At 37.6% G+C, this 13,215-nt stretch overlaps 1 protein-coding gene across 1 annotated transcript in view; it reads left to right on the top strand.

Moving 5' to 3' along the window:
* Window positions 1–6,532: 6,532 nt before the first annotated feature.
* astn1 (astrotactin 1) overlaps window positions 6,533–13,215 on the top strand; it is a 502,578-nt gene continuing 495,895 nt past the window's right edge. The window contains 1 exon segment of the mRNA XM_042497522.1: window positions 6,533–6,929. Coding sequence (XP_042353456.1) covers window positions 6,617–6,929 — 313 coding nt within the window. The 5' untranslated portion in view covers window positions 6,533–6,616.

Here is a 13,215-nt window from a genome sequence, read left to right as displayed (position 1 = left end):
ATTTCAAAGTTTATAAAGGCATGTAATATATAAGCCAACTGACATGAGGAGGTGGCGGGAAGGGGATGGCTGTAGACCACTGTTCAAAACTTAAAACCACTTAATAATTGTTATTTGGGGGGATCTTTTGAGGCGTCTCCACTGATGTTTGTGACACCGACTCTGGGTGTGTTATTGGCACTGAAACTGAGTGTTTTTTCCATCACATTGTGGTGTTTTTCCAAGTTTACTGAGCCTGGGTGATTTTCATCAACACATCGCAATATTTCCCGATGGCTTTTGAGCCACCAAACCTGGTTGTTTTTCACTGACCTGCTAATTCAGCAGTTTTTGTGCCACTAGACAAAGATGTCTTAAGCTAAAATATGATATTTTACTGACCACAACCTGTGGTTTCTGTGCATAACCCCTTTAATCCTGGGCATATTTTCTTATTTCGTAAAAAAAAAAAAAAAAAAAAAAAAAAAAAAAAAGCAATAAAAGAAGAAATTTCCCCCCAAAATTGCAAGAATTTGGTAAAAAGAAAAAAAAAAAGTACAAGAAAATAATGGGAAAATTAGCACTCAAAAAAAAAGCAAAAAAACTTTTTTTAAAAAAGGAGATTTCTAATGAAAAACAGTTTCAAAAGATTAGAATTCTGTAAAGTTATTTTATATTATCATTTTAGTTCTCTGCACTTTTCCCCTAGCTTTTTAAAAATAGTTTTCTAAATCTACTAATTTCTTGGAATTTGCAGTCTGACATTTTTTGCCAAGTTGCTCAATGCCTCCTTTCTCAGTTTTCAAAGGGTTAAACAAACCATGTCCCCACTAGAGCACTGTTAAGAAACAAAAGGTTTCAAAGGCTCCACCACCAAAAATGTACAAATGTAACATATCAGTGGTTTGCAGAAATGTGCAATGTAAACATTTATGTCTGGTGACTGGGTTGACACTCTACACTCTGACATGATCATTGCAGTTCTCTGCCTTTGGGCAATCATCATTCTTGTGGGCAAAGTAAATGAGGGCAATATAATGCAAAGATGGAAAACAGATTTAAAATACATTTTCATTTTAAAAGTGCCTCAAAATTCAAAATGACTAAAACAGCCAGGCACTGAACTTTAGAGCAAATGTTCCTCAGCCAGGTGTAAGTGTTGCATTTAGTGGGGCTGATATTTAGTTGTTGATTGTTTCTGGTGAGCAGCAGGAGAGTGCACACGGGATTGATTCAGCATTAACCACACTGGTCAGTGTCATAAAGAAACATGTCACATGGTGCAACAGCTCAATGTGTTTTGAAGAGCCGTTGGATAATGGAGCTCTATTGTATTGAGTAAGATATATCAGATTTTGAGTATAGGGGCCATACTTGCGGATGGATCAAATCACTATTAGTTTTGGACTTTTCATTGGATTTTTTGATGAGAAAAAAAAAACACAGAATACCACCAGTTTTATCCTCTTAACTGTACAGAAAAGTATCATTTGTCAGTAGATGCTGACATAGCATGTGAAAATCTTCCAAATGATCATTTAAAAAGTTTCTTGGGGGCCTTAAGGCAGTGTACCAGAAAAGTTTCACTCTGTCCTTATCTTTCTGTCACTTATTTCTTCTGGACTGTCCAACAGCAGAGAAGCATTAAGTACAAAAGGGCAAACACATCCAGAAGCAAAAACTTTATAAGTACATTTGATCTTATTTGAATACTGATGAATTTCCCTTCACCAGTGTCTTTAGGAACCACCAGTCCGCCATCAATAATGAATGTGTGATAGTCTGGGCACTGTTTGCTCCACTTATCCTCTTCAATCACTGCTAACTTTTTAATATTTCGCTGCGGGTGACCAGTCCACTTCCCTACTACTTGCTCCTTTTTTTAGCATTGATCTCAAACATCGCCCTATTTTAGACTTTAAAACCGTTTCTGATGAGGACAGAAAGACAGAGAAATGGGCATTAATAGGAGACCACAGAGCTGCTTAAATATTAAATGGAGGGACAGTGGTGACACAGAAAACACAATCTTCTTTTCCTACAGCTTTGCATCCAAATCCAAATGGCAATTGTCTGCTCAACACAACAGTCAAGGGATTTAGAGTCTGAAAGCTCTCTGCAAATTTTAGTCCCAGTGCAATTTCAACAGAGTTCTGCTCTATTTGTTTGTCTGTTTTTCAGTTGAAGTCCGAAAAAAGAAAAAGAAATGCACTGTAGAATTTTTTTTTTAATTAAATTAAATTAAATTAAATTAAATTAAATGATTTTTGGCTGGCTGGAAAATACAGGTTGACTTAACTTCTTAAAGCTGCACAGATCAATATTATTTTCTTAACAATGGATCTAATGTGTAAGTGTAATGGGAAGAAGGTTCCCTTCTCTACATGGTATATAGAATAGTAGTTACCTTTACCTAGTTACCTTTCAGTGATGTTTAAAAAATACTTAAATCATATAATAGTTTAAAAAAAACTCAGAGAAGTGACCAGAAGCTCATCTATTCTTGGTAAAGGTGGCAAATGGCTCTAGGAATGACAGTGTCAGTTGGTTGGCAGTGGTAGTGCTTGCCATAGGTGACATAGGGGCAGCCACTTAGGACACCATACTGATGAGGGTGCCAAAATTGGGCCCAGAAAAAGAGTTCAAATGAGTCATCACAGTCTGAAAAATGCACGATGTGCGAGTCAAATGACATCAGACGACCTTTTTTACACAAAGTCATTAGCCAAAAAGCCATTTGAATACATATAAAAGAGTATATTTACTTCCTCCTCTGTAGCCTACCCTTCTATTTAGTGGTAGGCTCATCTCATCAACTTGCCTACCACCACAGTGACAGGACTGCTTGATTTTGTAGACTAAATTACAGAACTTTTTTAGATATCTTTAAAAAAATATACATGACCATAGAGTCCATATCTGGAAGCTATTGGAGACCATTTTGCTATTGGTGACCAAACGTTGAAGAAGTGGGCATAAAGCACAACTCCAAGGTCATGATCCGCATTTACAATTTTAAAGATGAGTGGAATGGTAGATTAGAATTGTGAAGATGACACCCTCCCGTATATGACATCAAATGAACATTGTGTAATTTCAGCTGTGGGTGTTACCGCTGAGCATTTAAATGCTCAAACCAATCAGAGCATGAGTCATAAAAGGGAAGCAGGGAGCCACTAGGCTGAGCAGTAAACAATGTTCCAGCGCTCCACTTTAGATCTAGCAATATCAAGTGTGCGACTTAGCTTCACCTGCAGCAATCTAATTGAACTCTTTTTTAATACAGTCTAGATGATTGCATGTTCCATTCAGCCACAATCAATCCTGACTACAAATGCATCTGACAGTGTCGATGCATGACACCTTAATTTAATTATTTCTAATATCAGTGTAACTAATGGAGAGAAAACACTGCATACTGGATCCCTCCACAATGTAGTGTATGTTGTGTCTCTGGTCATTGACATAATTTATTTCTGAAAATAAGATAATATTGTATCACCAAAGTCAGTCTTGACATATCTTGTTCAAATTCAGCTGTTGGACCAGCTGCCTCAACTGTTTTATCGTGCACCATCTTCTATCCTGGAGAAGAGCCAGATGTTTCTCTGATGTCAAAAGGCTTGTCTGGGGTGCACAGCGAAGGCGGAATCTGTAACAAAATTTTCAAGTTTTCAAGTGAGTCCAAATCACAGAATGAACTTCTTAATTCTTTCTGTATTTTAAATTGACCTTTATTAAAGCAAAGCTGTCTTATTTTATTTCAAGCAAAGTGGCAACACAATTATGTTCCAAGAACTAAGACCAAGAGGAGAGTGAGGAAAGTTAGAAAAACTCAAAATGATTTAACAACATTTCAGACTAAAAGTAATTTAAAACTTTTTACATTTTCATGAGAAGTAAAGCTCAAAAAGTTGATCTAAACATCTCCTTGTCCCCCTGTTAGCTTTGTTTGTGTACTTGGCCTGTAGCTGATTGATCAGAATCACAATCAGCCACAGGCCAAGCACACAAAGTACATATACAAGGAAATGTACTCTGTTTTTTGTTTGTTTGTTTGTTCTTTTGATTATGTACAGAGAATGCGCATGTAAGCTATTCATTTCTATATACTGTACAGGAATTATTTGGATATGTACATGTTAAAAAAAACAGTGCATTCATAAATATATCGTTAAAAACATATTAGGAGCAAGTGGATGTTAGGTGTGACAAGGGTAATGACGGTGGAGTCATTATTACTTATGCACAGAGTAAGGTGACCCCATGAAATAAGCATAGTTCCACTCTCCCTAAAACCTGAGCAGAACTCAGGTTAGCAATAACAGAAAATATCTTTATTGTGTTTATGTTTTCGTACTTGCTACAAGTTGGAGCAGGGTCTTTACAACTATTTAAGTTTATCATCATTAGAACACGATTTTTTTCCCCCACACACAAATAAGCAGTGCCTCAGGAATGAGTCCTAAAACCTTGAAATAAGTAAGCATTTTAGCACACCAGTCCCCTTGTCTCAAAGTCAATGGGTGTTTTGAATGTGTTTTTGGATAGATGCGTGAAAAAAGTTCTACGGTTAACACAAGCTGAAGAGATGTTCATGTTTTGTTCTATGACATAAAATACATTAGTAAATACCCCACTCATAAAATCTGAAGCCTTTGAATTTCTAATATACAAGGTTGCTAAATATTTCAATGAGATTATCGGATGTCATCATGCTTAATATGACTTTACAACCTCATTGTGGTGAAATTATTGAAGTCATGTGACTCTAGGGTATTTTTTTTTCTTTTTTGGTAAAGCCTAACATTACCTTTTTGCCTCTGGAGACAGTGTTTACTCTTCAGAAATCATAAAGAAATTATGTTAATTTGTAAAGATTATTTTGCTGAACAAAACATGCAAATATCATCAGCTTTTGTTTGCTGCAGAGCTTCAATTTTGCTTTTTTGTTTTTTTTTTTGACAAGGGAATCATTATTCTCATAAACTGTTTGCATGTTTTCTTATTAAAGATAATGCACCCAAAGTCGTTATCGCATGTGATCAGGAGCCAGTAATTTGTGCACAAAAACTTTACTTTAAGGGCATAATGTCATTCATGGGGTACTAATTTGTACAATGCCATACAAAACTGTTGTGTTTGCTTTTATTTTTGTTTTTTTAGGAAAAATACACCGAAAAGTCGGGCTAGTTGACTTTTGAAAATCTAGGAAATGGATTGCCTTAACAATGTAGGTAAATATAACTATTAGTCTTAACTTATATATCTAATTGTTAAGTTTACTGAAAACGTAGCAATATTAACTTGGTGAATTTGTTGCAACTTAAATATGACTAGTTTAATTAAATCAATCTTCCCAAGTTTTAGCAAATTCACTAAACCAAGTTTACTGTCCTATATATCTGCATTCTGCTGGCTGCAAACTAGTCAGTCATATGTATATTTCCTAACTTCATTACTGTCACGATCAAGTTAAGTCAGACTAACTTGGTTTACAGAAGTTGCTAAGATTTAGAAAGAACAAGGTAATTTCAATGGTCATTTTTAAGCAGCAACAACTTCACAAAATTAAGTAAACGCAGCTAAATATATATAAGATAAACATAAATTCAGATTAATAGTTATATATACTTTTCAATGCAATTGCTTTCCAAGATTATTTTAAGTAATCTCAATTTTTCAGATTTTACAACAGTTTTATGATGATACATTGCAGGCCTGTAACTTTTCGTTAATTATGTAACTTTATGCTAAGGATGTAACATCACTCGTGGGGTGCCAATTTGTAGGATATCATACAAATCACTGTGTGTGCATTATTGTACGATATCGTAAGAAACATTCTATGTGGATACGTTGTGCATTCAGGCACAATGAAAGTATGAGGAAAATGTATTACAATTTACTTTATAAAGTGTTTTTGAACAATAAACCATATATACATGTTCCATTAGATTAGAAACCTAAAATAGAAGTATGAATCTCAAAATGATCCTAATATGGGACTTTTAAAAGCAAACTCCATCTTTCTTTGCATGGACTCAGTTCTCTTTACAACATTTCTTTCCAGGTTTTCCAGTGCCAATAAAAAATCACCTGCCCTATACATCTGCAGGGACGGCACTACACACTGTGAGTTTTTAAATTCAGCTTGTACATCTACACCATCAATTAGGCAATTATGCATGCACCCAGTGGAGTGTCCACGCAATCACAGAGGTCAGACAAACTACTAAAGATACTTGTACATGATATGCAAATGTATATGTGGGGGCACATGTACAATTAAATTAGAAATTGTGACGCTTTCACAGATGGGACCCCAAGCGCATGCTGGGTGCATGTCCTGTTGGCAAGCCATTACACAGCCATTTGGACACTTTGTCGATCAATTACAGTAAAGGGGTCAAAAGCATTAAAACGCATGACAACCACACAGTCAATGTGTACAAAAGCATGTGATTGATCAAATGTAAGCAACAAGGAGCGTTTGTTTCCAACACAGGGAGAGCCCGCCGCTGCATCACACCCCCCCTCACTCACTCCGCTGCTCTCTCTCATCCGCCGGGCTGAGACACCGGAGCAGCCAGCGAAAGAAACAGCGAGGAGGGGAAGAGGAAACGGAGCGACGGAGATGGCGAGCATCAACATGGGGCCGAGACCGCTGCTGCTGCTACTGCCGGGGCTCGCGTGGCTCTTTCTGGCCGTCCTCGCGCCTATTGTCCGCGGTCTAAACGGCGACGAGGACCAGAGCCAGGACACCGAGTGCAAGATGAAGAGCGTCACCGTGTCGGCGCTGCCTTTTTTGAGGGAAAACGACCTGAGCATCATGCATAGTCCGTCGGCCTCCGAGCCCAAGCTGCTGTTCTCCGTTAGGAACGATTTTCCCGGAGACGTCGTGGTGGTGGACGACCTGGAAAACACCGAGCTCCCTTTCTTCGTCTTAGGTGAGTGTTTTTTACACAATACGCGCTCTGCGGTTCATTAGCAGCTAATTGAGCGGATTAATACCACCTCAATGTTTATCATTACACCGGAGCATCTGTCTATTAGCTTAGGCCTGGCTCCAAACCCTGTTTTCACTGCTTTGAAAAACACTGTTGGCTTTAAAAACAAACAGAATAAAAAGCTAACGCATTTAGCTGCATTTATTTGTCATTACAAGTCAGTCAATTGCTGATAATTGCTGTGGCTTTTCTTATTGAGCACACCTGGGGGCTAAATCAACACTTAGCACTTCTTGTTGCAATAACAGGCCGCATAGCATCCTTATGCTATCAAAATTGTAGTTTTTACCCATTTGTTTGTATCCAGAAATATTACATCTGGAAGACAAGCGCCCCTTTTGTGTATTATCCCAAACGCTAGCTTACACACGTGGCTCAGTTAGCTGCATGCGTAGGGAACTACTTGCTAGCCGCCAAACTCCTCTCACTTTAGTGCAACTTTTACGCTCATCTCTTTCTGCTGATGTGGGGTCACTTTTGTGGTGTCAGTGTCGTTTATGTTTTGTATTTGAATCAAATCTGCCATTTAACGCTTTGTTATTAGTTTTCATGCCTCAGAAAGCCAACTTTGTCCAAATTTAGACCAAAGCAAGCCCACATTAAGTGGACGTTAAATCATGCGTGAACTACATTGAGTTTGGCAGAGAGCAGCAAAAGTTTGCATTGTGGAAGTTAGCTGGCCGCTGTCCATGGTGCTGATCTGCTGCTGCCACCGTCAGAATGTCCCTCTGCTGCTGAGAGCTCTGAGGCACACTGACTGTGGTTTGCAGTTTTGTCAACTTTGTGTTTTGGATGTCTGAGTGAGGGTTTGGTGTTGTTGCTTGTGACCCTGGGCCTGATTGTACAGTTTAATGTTCTCCTGGCCAAGTCAGCAATATACAGGAAAGAGTTAAAAAGCATGGCAGGTATGTGTGTGTTTTCGTTGTTTGATCTTCTGAGCTGTTTCATCTGCCCATGTCTCTGTTGTCGTCACTTTTGAAAGTAGTTGCTGTTTGATTTGCCTTTTCATACATGTATTTTACATGTTTTTTGTAATTTTCTGGCTTGCTCTGTAGTGCCTTTAATTTGTGTCAGATGTCACCTATATCTGTGTTTTTCACCATGTGTAAAATATTGTTTGTCACTTACATTAACCATACATATGGGCTTTGGATAAATATATCACTAATCACTTACTGGTAGTTATCAGTATCATTATGTGATAGACTTCTTCTTCTAAACAGTGGCATGGATAGCAGAGATGCTGTGCAAACTTTCTGATAAATAAACGAGGGGGATGGCCTGAAAATAAGCTCTCGGACCGGTTTTGAGCTGATCACATGTCCAGCATCTTAATCCCCTTGACCAATGTGACAAAACATGGACATTTGACTTTTCAGCAGGTCTAAATTATTAGGAATTTAATACTTAAGTTTCTACAGTATTAAGAATTCATAAGTTAATAAAATCACCCACATTTAGGGTTTTACCCAACATTACTACGACCACCACCACCAACAACAAAACATGTAATGATGCAAACTGTGGCTTGTACTTAGCAAGGGGAATTGATTATGGGTTGTTAGAGCAGCTAGTTTTCTTACTTTGTTTGCCAGTAAACTGATTATGTTATTACTGACGAAACAAGTTTTTTGAGGACACCATTTTTGGCTTTGGGAAACACTGATTTCTGATTCTGATCTTTCACATTTTTCTGACATTTTACACTGCAAACATATAAATCGATGATAATAATAGTCGCTCGTTGTAGCCCTAGGTGTACGTATTGTGTACATTAAATCTAAAATTTTCATATAGCATCACTTACCCTTGCAAGACACAAATAGAATTGGGTTTGTAAGTTTTTCACTATCTAATATACCTAAGTTTGTACAAATATCTTGGCAAATTATTCAATACCTTAGTTTTTTGGGCAGAATATAACCATTTTTTCTTATAGCAAAGAATGCTAATTGCTCTACACATGGACATACAAGAACATGCAAGTGTCATTTTGGCCTGTTATTAAGTTGCTTGGTGAATGAATATCAGTAAACAGCAGCTGATATGAGTTGCTGCTAGCAACTTTAATTGCTTTATCCGCTAAATGTGATTGTGACTGTTCTGTTGGTCCAAGCTCAATAATTGAACTCACTGGTATGCCTCAAATCTTTCACTCTTATTTTCATTCTGATATGCAGTGAAATGCTCACACTGCAAAACAAAGAAGACCTGCTTGTTGGAGAGCAGGCTGAGGACAGTTGTTGTTTTTGGAGGGGTTGAACAAACATTTTATCATAATTCATACTTGAAGCATTATGTTATTATAGAGGAAGTATGTGTAAAAAGTCTCTCTTATAAAATAAATAAAATACAGATGAGTTGATTCTTTGTAAGCAAATATACATGGAATGATTTCCATCAATTAGATGAAAGGATCACATTTCTTTTGAGCTAATACTGATATTAATTATGACATTAAAAGATGCCTGGATTGTCCTAATACTGATCCATAGGCTTTGCTAGGGACATCTTACATTATTACATTATTTTCATTTTCAGTTAACCTGCAAATTTTTCTTTTTGATTAATCTATTAATTGATTTAAGCAACCAAAATCTCTAAAGACAAGTCCAAAAACTAAAAAGTTTTGCAATTGCTAATGACTCAAAACATAGAAAACCAGCAAATTTCACATTTTCACATTTTAGATGCTGTAACTAGTAGAGTGTTGGCTTCTTTGTTTGACAAATGACTTATCTGACGCTTTTTGATACTTGATATACAGACACATTCAGTGTGGTAATCCAAAACTACAGTTTTCTTACCCAGCCCTAGTCGGGAGAAGCTGTCTCACTTAAAAGCAAAAGAGGAGAAAGTCCTGACAGAATTTGTCATCTGTGTTTTTTTTTCTTTTTATCCATTTCTTTTTATTTTTATGGGAAGATCCAGAACTAGACACTAAAGAATATAACTTATTACATGTCTCCAAACATGAATTACTCTTTTCCCACTATCACAACAGATATCTTCAGTGGCATTTGTTTGTGTTTCAGAATGCACTGCAGTTTATATAAAATAATTTCTCTACCTGTTTTAATTAACAGACGTATGGATTTTGGGAATAGTCCTCTGAAGGTCCCTAATGACGTTTGCAGTATTGTCGAGTGTTTACACCATAGCGCTGCAGTGACTCTTTGAATAGTTTGAATAGTTTATTTAAAGGCCTAATTTAGACAACAGTTAATTCATTATGGGGTGAAGGGAAATAAGGGAAGGCAAATGCACAGCACAACAGTTCTCTCAGCACAGCTGTTGCATATTAATGAGCCTGAATTTGTATCATTTGACATTTCCTTACGTAGCAGTCTACTCCAGGACGGAAAACTTTTAATGAAATTTCACACTGGGGAGCCCAACACAATTCGGCATTCGGAGTGTGCACATAGCATCGCTGCTACCCGAGTACAAGTATAAATGCCGGAGCAGCTGCAGACTTTTCCTTCTTTGTTTATTTTTCTTTGTTTGTTGCTTGATTTCCTTTGCTGTCGAACAAAACCTCTTTTGTGAAATAAGGGGTGCCAGCTTGGAATTACAAACCCGAACTTTCACTTGTTGTATAAACCGTATGTCTTCTCAGGAAATCAATTGACGTTAACATTGTGCGGCTGTATTGATAACAAGCCGTAATTACATTTAAACCAGTGTTCCAGCAGCACTGTGATAAGAGGCCTGCTCAGTGCTGTTTGTGTAAGCACTAAACTCTTCCTCGCTGGTGTTAAGGATCCAGTTGTCATCGTCTCAAACTGGTCCTCTCCATGGCTGTTTGAGTCTGCCATAGCCTCGTTGTGATTAATGTTGCACATTGTTCCTCTCAGCATATTTCTATGTCTCTTCACCAGTGTAAATGCTTTTTGGGACATCATGCCAGGTGAATCTGTGTGTCTGAGTGTAAACACATGGTGGAGGCCAACTCTGCAGCAATTGTGACTGAATATAACAGCAGCACAGCTTTCTTTCAGATGATCTGATTGGGTTTTGGAGAACTTTACTGTATCTGATTGCAGTTCTATGAGGTAAACTGGCAAAACATTTGTTAGGTTTAAAGGAGTACTTTGCCCATTTTCAATCAGCTTTGTGTCAAAACAATGTCCCTAGTATATGCAGATGAACTAGGGTAAACTTCCCTCCACCTAACCAGTAGGGATGGGTATCATTAGGATTTTGTCAATGCAGATACTGATACAGACACAGGTAGTGGTACTGCTTACCAGTATTGATACTTCTCAATACCCTTATTGATACTACTCTCTATAATTTTGTGCAGAAAATAAAGAAATGAAATGTAAAACGTAAAACCTTAAGACCTAAAAAAAAGTCTCATAGTTCTTAAAAAGCCATTTTGAGAGACTTTTTTTTAGCTTCCATGATTGACGTAACTATATTGTGATTGGTCAAACACATTAGCCAATGCAGCACAGGCAGCTGTCATTTTCGAAAGCCCATTCCACATGTAAAGAACAGACAACACAAAACCCAAAACACAGCTTGTTTCGACAAAAATGGAGGAAAGGCGGACAAATGGGCCATCAGTGAAATAAATGATTTACTGATAACATATGCAACAGGGGAAAATGGAGCATCATTTTGACTTGTCAAAGCCAAAGTGATACTGCTGTACTAACCCCTGGCCGGCTTACACTATGTCACTTCAGCATTCCTACTGGCAGTGCAGATTTAAACAGGAAAGAGCCCTTGAGGGTGTGTAGTTCTCTGGGCAGCTCCCCAGTTTGCAGTTCCTCTCAGGGACACCACATACTAGCTGGTTTTTACATGTAAGGCTGTGAAAGTCTCTCCAAAAAAAATTTATGCAAGAGCTTGTTCCACTCAAGTAAAAGGAATGTAGTGCAATCTATGTTTGGCAATCCAACAGCAAAATAAATAAAATAATGTACAATTCAAGTCACTTTTAGGAGGAGTAACAAATCAGTTACTCTTTGTTACAGTTACAAACCTCAAATCTAGCAGTCCAACAAAACATCTTACAGAAAAATTAGTGCAATTTGAATAACACTATAACTTTTCTCTAACAGAAATAATTATAACTAGTACATTCTTTCTGCATCAAAATAGTCCAGCCTTAACTGGGCCTTGAGGCATACTGCTGCCTGCTGATATGAGTGCTGTATTTTCATATTTATAAGCACATATTCCACTCATTTATGAAGTTACACAAGCTCCTGCACAGCTGACAACCCCATCCTGTAAATGTTTCAAAATAAAATGTATTGTATCGGCAACTGATGGCATTCTGTCCACAGAGACACAGTCAGATAGCTTTTGTTTTGAAAGGGAAGCAAGGAAGTTGAGATAAAACAAACATCTTAGTATTTTCTCATCTCTGTGACAGAGAGAGACTTTAAACTGCAGTATAAAGGGGTATAGAGTCAACAAACGCGAGCGTCACATGTAAAAAAAAAAAAAGGCGAACCACCGATTCTCTAGATGTGCTGCAGCTGACACGCAGCTCAGACGCGCCTGACAAGCGCTGCTCAGCGCTGCGCATTGTGCACACTCTAACTTGATAACATGAGCGCCGAAACAAAAAACAACATGCTCGGTGCTGCTCATTCTCTCACGATGGGCGCTGTGTGAAACAGTGCGATGCATAGACGCACGTTATGAATTGACGTATTCACATAATCATTTTCGCCGATTTTGTCGATTTCATCGATTGCGGTGACGCGTCGTCCCAGCCATAGTGTTTTTTGAGAGGTTGTTGCAAAAAGCAGGGTTCCCAAGGTTATACGAAACTTGAAAAAGTCATCGAATTTCACAATCACATTTTCCAGGCCTGGAAATGTCATGTAAAAAGTGTCATTATGAATTGTAATGTGGCAAAAGGTATGAAATCATTATAAAAAGTTCTGAAAACACAGCTGTTTAATATGCTTGATTATCCAACCAAATGCTTACTGTACATTTGCCTCTACATTGACATATTTTTACCTACATTTTACATTATCTACATTTACATTTTACTGATTAAATGTAGTGTAATTGTCACATTTTTGGAACAAATATCACTGTTTGGAATATCCAGTATGGACAGGAAATTGAGTAGATAATGGAGTGGCTTCAGATATTTCTATGGGTGTTTTGAGATATTGACAAAAGTTAAGCTTATCTTCAACTCTGCAGTGTCTGTCAATGAAAACGACTAGGGTTGAAAATTGTAAGCACTACT

This window comes from Plectropomus leopardus, chromosome 12 (assembly GCF_008729295.1).
Source record: "Plectropomus leopardus isolate mb chromosome 12, YSFRI_Pleo_2.0, whole genome shotgun sequence".
NCBI classification, from domain to species: domain Eukaryota; kingdom Metazoa; phylum Chordata; class Actinopteri; order Perciformes; family Serranidae; genus Plectropomus; species Plectropomus leopardus.
Note: the sequence above shows the minus strand (reverse complement) of the source record. Positions and strands in the feature narration are given on the sequence as shown.